Raw genomic sequence first — 7729 nt, forward strand, 5'->3', positions numbered from 1 at the left:
GTAAGGTAGTATGGTTCGTTTGGGCTGGTGTGAAAGCCGTCAATCGAACCCTGGTGCAGACCAAACAACCAAACGAAAAGGAGGGTCTCAGACCAAACGGACTCTGGTGCTCTTTGTTTGTGGTGTGAAAGAAAACAAACCAACCACAGGACTTTATGATAGCAGATATGTGAGTTTAGCAACAGCTAAACCAATAATAAATCCATCTGCTGATCATGAAATCCATCTGCGATCTCACAAATGATCCCGATAAAGGCCATGTATATTCCATAATGTATTCATGCCAGTGCATATGTGTGACCATGGTAACACATATGCACGTCATTCTGGGTATTTTCCCTGATTAAAAAGCTGTTAAAACAGCCATCATTGTATCCAACTCCATGTACTTTGTCTGTTTATTTAGTCCATTAAAAAGTGAGTGATAGTGATCCCACAGTATTAAGCCCCAAGTCATTACTGCACAAAACGCTTTCTTTTCATCCTGTCTCTATATTAGTGATTATTCAGAACATGCCATTAATTTGCAGTCTAATTTGAGCCTTCTTATAATGTTAACAATCAGTCATTTGTCTATGAGCACTTTGTGAAACCAAAGATCAGAAATATGAACATTTTAAAGCATCAAAGTGCTGCTGCAGAAACCTCTGTCAGTCACCAGAATCTTATTTCCCCACGTGGATCCTGATGAGGCACTGATGATGCAGGAAGACAAACACCAAAACTGTCCAATCAACCAGTTAGCTGTTGGTAGAACTTCATCTTTACCTCTCTTGGTTCATTCGCAAAAAGTCAGTGTGAACAGAAACCAAACCAAAACTAAAATGCTACAATGGATCAGTTTTTCCCTCTGGTGCGACCAAATGAACCCAACTACAGGTGTGAAAGAACCCTTAGTATTTAGCTTCTAACTATCTTTCAAACCTTTTTTTGCTTCTGAGTGAGTTTGGCATTCAAACATATATTGTGGACCTTCCTGTCTGCTTCTCTTTTCATTTTTCCAAAAAGGTGATAATATTTCTTCAGAAAGTGCAGTTAGTAACAGTGTGGGCTGCATGCTAGCTCCAACAACTTGACCGACCATTACAAAGAGGCGGGGCTTACTAAAGGGTCAATTACAATTACCTTTTTCTTTCTCCACATTACATTGCTACCAAGCTGGAAGAAGTATGCAAGGCTTCATTCACCTGCGATGATGATAAAATAAATGTCATCTTTAGGCCCCAGAGTGTCATACTGGAGACCCTCAGATGGCATCTCAAATACAATATTTGAAATAATGGCAAATGATAATAATTAGTAGTCTCCAGCTGTATACTCTAAAGGCATATTATGGAAAACTATGAAATGAACCTTGAAAACTTTTTCTTGTCTCCATGTCCAGCTGGGGTCTCGTATAGATAAATATATCTGAAAAATGCACTACTCCATTTCCTATTTAATCTGACTCTAGGGCTAGTCCTGTGTGTTCCTTTGTCAGCTGGCAACTTCTATGTTTATGTGTCAGAATCTGACATTTATTGGCTTAATAACATCTATTTAGTTTCAATTTCAATTTTGTTTAAATTTCACATACACAAATCTATTTCAAATAGATAGGATTTGTTACATAATATCTGACTGTATCAACCTTAATGTGAAACTTTCCTGGTCTTTTCATTCTTTCAGTCATACACATTATATAATCATATAATCATATGCATTACTCTAATCTTTAAATCATTACACTGGTTACCTGCCTGCCACAGAATTAATTTTGAACGTCTTTTATTGGTTTTTAAATCACTGAATGGCCTTGTTCAATCTTCTCCGTCTGACATGGTCAAGATATATGTGCCTGCTAGGTCCCTAACATCCTCTGACTCAGACATCTTTATTGTTTTGGTTTCAGAAATAAAAGACATTATTATTATCATCATTATTATTATTATAATTATTATCATGATTATGTTTTTATCTTTTTTCTCTCATTAATGTTTTAAATATCTTTTATGTCCAGCACTTTGTGTTGCATTTTATGCATGAATTGTGCTAGATAAATAAAGTTATTATTATTATTATTATTATCATCATCATCATCATCATCATCATTATTATTATTATCATTATTATTATTATTATTATTATTATTATATGCTGTTTTAGTAGTACTACTAATTTAGGTTTTTTTGTTTTGTTTGTTGGTTTGTTTTTTATTACTATTTTTGTAGTTTTCCTTGTTCCTTTTTACCATGGATCTGTAATTTTATATATTTGTTTTACATTGTGATGTAATGTTTGCTTGTTTGGACCCAGGAAGAAGCATTGCTACCTTGATAGTGGCTGATGGGGATCCAAACAAATAAATAAATAAATAAATATTTGAAATTTCATCAGTTACAGTCCAACTGTGTTTGTGTCAACTGCTATGGTGCTGAGTTGGGTCTCCTTTGCTCTGTGAGTGCCATCTGGTTGATAAAAGCTAAACAGCTGATCTCCTGAATGTAAAAAAAAAACCACAGCTCGGTGTACAGGTCCAGGATTATTTAATGCGTTCAAAGAGAGGAAACATCATCACTAAGTTATTACATCAGACACACATTAAACCATAGCCAAAAGCAGTAAACAAAGCATAAAAGAAAAGCTTAGTTGAAATAATTTCCCTCTGTTCCCATAAGTAGTGATGGCCTCATGAAGCCTCATGAAGCATTTACTTTATTTTCTGAGCCTACTAGATGGCACCTTTTGTTCAACAAAAGCTATAAAACACACTGAATTGCCATTCTTGAGCCTCTCTCTTTAAAACCAGCGCCATCTAGTGGGCTCAGAAAATAAAGATATTGCTTCATGAGGCTTCATGAGGCCATCACGACCCATAATGTTTAAAAGTACTCCAAATTTGATTAAATTTATTAAAAGAACAAACACTCCACCCACTGTTAAAATCACCACTACACCAAATTACTGAAAGAGGTGATGCATACATGAAGGGCTTCAACTGAAGTCAACATTTCAACCTTCTAAAGTCACCCCAACTTTTCTACACTGACCAGCATCATTCACAATGCTCACTGTGGAACAGCCCTTTATGAAAAATCTTTCAACTTATCTGAGCCACCTGACCCACCTTAACTCAACTTTCAAAGACACAAAGACTAAGACACAAACTTAAAGCACACAATGACACACACTGAACAGACGACACAGCACAGCAGACTAAATATAAAGTGACAGTTTGATGAGGACACCAGAGATACCACACAGTTTTGACAACATGACACAAAATTTTTGGACAGACAGACAGACAGACAGACAGACACACACACACACACACACACACACACACACACACACATATACATATTTGGAACACAGCATGATGATGATAAATGAATGACACAAGTGGTGAGCAACATCAAATCAAACATTTAGTGCAATCAAATCCAATAAACTCCAAACCATGTGCAGGCACATTAAAAAATACAAAAAAAAAAAAAAAAATTCACCCTGAGCAGTACTACCCGTCACACAGATTCTAGGTTATGCATTCATCTTCTTAAACAATGAACTAAGTGATGGGTAAAACAATTCAATGTCTCTCACAGGAAATGCATGTCAGGGGTGTTTAGAACAGCACATAAAAACAATGTTAAATAATTGCAGCTTAAATCTACAAGTCCAGCCTTCTTTTTCTCAGAAAGGACAGGAGGTTTGTCTGATCTCAGTCAAAACATCAAAGTCAACACTGTGTACATGATCCTCAGAACATGGGACAGAGGTGTCCTAAGTAGTGATGGCCGAATGGAGCCTCGTGAAGCATTTTCTTTATTTTCTGAGCCCACTAGATGGCGCTATTGGTTTAAAGAGAGAGGCTCAAAGAATGGCAATTCAGTGTGCTTTAAACCTTATGTTGAAGAAAAAGCGCCATCTAGTGGGCTCCGAAAATAAACAAAATGATTCATGAGACTTCATGAGGCCATCACTAGTCTTAAGCAAGAAGAGCAAAGATTATTTGAAGAGTATTTAGTTATCTCTGCTGCACTCAGTTACACAAGAGTGTGAGGGGTGAGCTGCATCTGCTCAGTCCAGACTGCATCAGACAGTGTTAGTATTTATGTTACAGGATTCATCTTAAGCAACCTGAAGAATTCCATTCATCCTCCAACAGACTCTACTTTGAATACTTCAGGGCCAGCTGCAGGGGAAACAAAACGCAAATACATTTGTTGCAAAGAGAAAAAAAAAAACAACTGATACAAATACATATCCAAAGCTGAACCTTATAATCTTTACTAAGCATACATATGTATATATATATATATATATATATATTCATATATATGTGTGTGTGTGTGTGTGTGTGTGTGTGTATGTATGTATGTGTTTTTTTGACTTGTAGAGTAAGTCTGTCTTGTAGAAATAGCCGTATGTTTATTTCACCTTGTGAGCAGTGTCTGCAAACTGCTGGGCTCTGTGTAACAGCTCCACAGTCTTGTCCTCAGCATGAGTCAGTCTGTCTCCACGCTCTCCCAGAGCCACGTTCACCCTGTGGACTACATTACCCATAGTGCTCCCTGTGACTCGCTGCCCTGTTTATACACACAAAAGAAGAAAAAGGCAAAAGAGAAATATAAAGAAAAATAAAATGACTCCCATTTTATGTTTTCTGTATGTATTTGTATCACTTTTATTTGATTTGTGCTGCTGTTTACCATAAGTGTGGTGGCATATATTATCCTCTTGCCATTAAAATATTAAATAAATTGATAAATACGGAATTAAATAAACAAACAAATAAATAAATAATACATCAAAGGAAAAACAACGTATTCCTGAGATTCACTGGTGACATTTCTTGTCTTTTACTTTTTCTTGTTTTTCACTCTAATATTTATAAGCTGCTCAGTTTTTGCAACAGTTTCTGTTACACTTTACTAAGAAAATAAACACGACTACCGTAACACTTAAGATGTTAACATCTGTATGACAATATTAAATGTCTATCTTAGTTTGAACAGTTAATATTCCTCAGGGTAGTCGAGTGGAACTTTTTTTGTACAGAGCGCCTTCCATGACAAACACAGCTTTGCATTGCACATGGTCAGTAAGTCGGCACCAGTGCAGTCCTCACTCCTAGTTGCTTTGGGATATGGAGCTTTTTTCCTATCTTTATCCAAGAGAGTGGTATATCAATTTGAGAGCATTATTTATTGATTTCACGTTCAGATTTTGTAACATTGTCCCTCAAAACCCCGCCCTCACACTCAAATAGCCTCTGCTTGCGCTTAGATCTACTCTGTTTCTGCTCAAATTGTATCCTCGCACTCAGATACAATGTTACTTGCACAGATTTCCTGCTCCAGCTTCAGCTCTTCTCCTTGTGCTCAAGCTGCTTCTGTGTCAAAACCATGTGTCAACCATGTCAAAATCCCCTGCCCCCTGTCAAAAATGTAATCCTGTCCCCTGTCAAAAATGCAACAATATACAATTTTGATGTTACATCAATTTAGTCTGTGTATTGTTCCGCAGAGATATCTACTGAAATAAGCATTTCACAACACATAACTGCAACCCCAAACCTCTGCATATAAGGGTCAAGGATGAAAACCAATATAGAATAGCTGTGCCCTTTGACTCCTCAGACTGCACACTGCATTAAAAACTGACATGATTATTACTACATGGGCTCAGGAACATGTTGGAAAACCATTGTCAGTAAACACAGTTTATCGCTGCATTTACAAAAGACAGTTGAGACTCTACCATGCAAAGTAATAGCCGGATATCAACAACATCCAGAAACACCATTGACTTCTCTGAGCCTGAGCTCATCTGAGATGGACTGACACAAAGCAGAAAAGTGTGCTGTGGTCTGACAAGTCCATCATGGACGTCATGTCCTCCAGGCTAAAGAGGAAAAGGACCGTCCAGATTGTTACTAACTCAAAGTTCAAAGCCAGCATCTGTGATGGTATGGAGGTGGGTTAGTGCCCATGGCATCATGGGTAACTTGCACATCTGTGAAGGCACCATAAATGCTGAAAGGTACAAAAAAGGTTTTGGAACAACATATGCTGTCCTCTAGATGATGTCTTATTCAGGGTCATCCCCGCTTATTCCAGCAGGGCAAAGAGACACATTCTGCACGTGTTCCAACAGTGTGGCTTCGTAATAAAATAATGCAGGTACTAGACTGACCTGCCTGCCAGTCCACACCTGTCTCCTATTAAACATGTGTGGAACATTATAAAGCACAAAATACAAAAGATCTTTAAGAAGAGACCCTGGACTGTTGAGCAACTTAAGTCATATATCAAGCATGAATAGGAAATAATTTCACTTTTAAAACTTCAACAATTAGTGTCCTCAGTTTCCAAACACCAGTGTTGGTAAAAAAAAAAAAAAAGAAACTAAAATAAAAACTGATGTAACAAAGTGGCAAACATACATCTGTGTCAATGTTTTTGGAACATGTTACACAATACAAAATTCAGAATGAGTGTATATTTACACAAACAGTAAAATTTGTCATTCTGAACAATAAAAATCAATCTGTTTTTATTTACATTTTACACAGCATCCAAACTTGGAATTGCTGTTGTATTCACAAAGCAACACAGACAAGAAAACATGATGATATCATGACAAGACAAGACAGAAAGACTGAAAGCTGAAAACTGTATCTGTGTAAAATTAAAAGCCCCTTATCATTTCAGTTGAGAGAATACCATTATTTTGTAAAAAGCTTTTATTGTGAAACATTTGCAGGAATTTGTTGTAGAGGATTTAGTGACTTGCGTAGTTTTCATGCGGTACTTCAAATGTAGCTCCTCCCATCTCGCAAAACTTTTAATGTTACAACGATAACAGTTCAGCTGGGCCATAATGATTGAAATGATTGTAATCCCTCTTTCCGCTTAGTGTATACACTCAGGGTGCTGGATTTTGGCGGAACCCTCCATGCATGGTGTGGAGCTGTCTTGTCTGCATATCTGTGGCTTCTATCTTTTCCTTTGGCCAGCTTATGATCCCAGCTGGGTATCTGATGACTGGCAGTGCATACATGTTGATAGCTCTGACCTTGTTCTGACCATTCAGCTATCTACTCAAGACTTGCCTTACTTTCTGGAGGTATTTGGTTGTGGTCGACTTCGTTGTGGCCCTCTCATGATTTCCATTAGCCTGCAGGATCCCAAGGTACTTGTAACTGTCCTGGATATCTCCTATGTTGCCCTCTGGTAGGTCAACTCCCTCAGTTCTAATCATCTTACCTCTCTTTGATACCATCCAACCACACTTGTCTAATCCAAATGACATCCCTATATCCTTCCCAGATAGCACACATACATCTGGCCGACGTCGGCCTGAGGACTACACATCGGCCCTGAATTTATAACATCTGACAAGCGTCGGCCGCATGGGCGGATATCTTTAAATTTAATACTCTTTTGTCCCAGCTCATCAAACGTCTCTGTTACGTCGGCTTTGGGTCGGCCCAGTGCTGTAGAATACCCGCCCACATACGGAAGTCGCCACAGAGGTGGAATTTCATCTCTGCGGTGTTTGTTTGGAACTGAGCTCGCAGGACACAGCATCTCATCGCAGTTGGTTTCAGGTAAGCTCTACTGGAATAAATTGGCAGAAAATAGCTTTGTTGTTTCTTCTGTGACCGTTAAAAGAGGTTCCTGGTGAGTGGCGAAGCACGACTGGGTGTATATAGCTTAGCACAGCTCCCCACCAACTAACGTTA

At 38.0% G+C, this 7729-nt stretch overlaps 1 protein-coding gene across 1 annotated transcript in view; it reads right to left on the minus strand.

Annotated features, from left to right (window-relative positions):
- Positions 1-2519: 2519 nt before the first annotated feature.
- stxbp6l (syntaxin binding protein 6 (amisyn), like) overlaps positions 2520-7729 on the minus strand; it is a 47474-nt gene continuing 42264 nt past the window's right edge. Inside the window, exons 6-7 of the mRNA XM_050058879.1 lie at positions 4420-4568; positions 2520-4174 (exon numbers count right to left, since the gene is read on the minus strand). Of these exons, the coding sequence (XP_049914836.1) occupies positions 4151-4174; positions 4420-4568 (173 nt within the window). The 3' untranslated portion in view covers positions 2520-4150. The remainder of the gene's footprint in view (positions 4175-4419; positions 4569-7729) is intronic.

This window comes from Epinephelus moara, chromosome 12, assembly GCF_006386435.1.
Source record: "Epinephelus moara isolate mb chromosome 12, YSFRI_EMoa_1.0, whole genome shotgun sequence".
Taxonomy (NCBI): Eukaryota; Metazoa; Chordata; class Actinopteri; order Perciformes; family Serranidae; genus Epinephelus; species Epinephelus moara.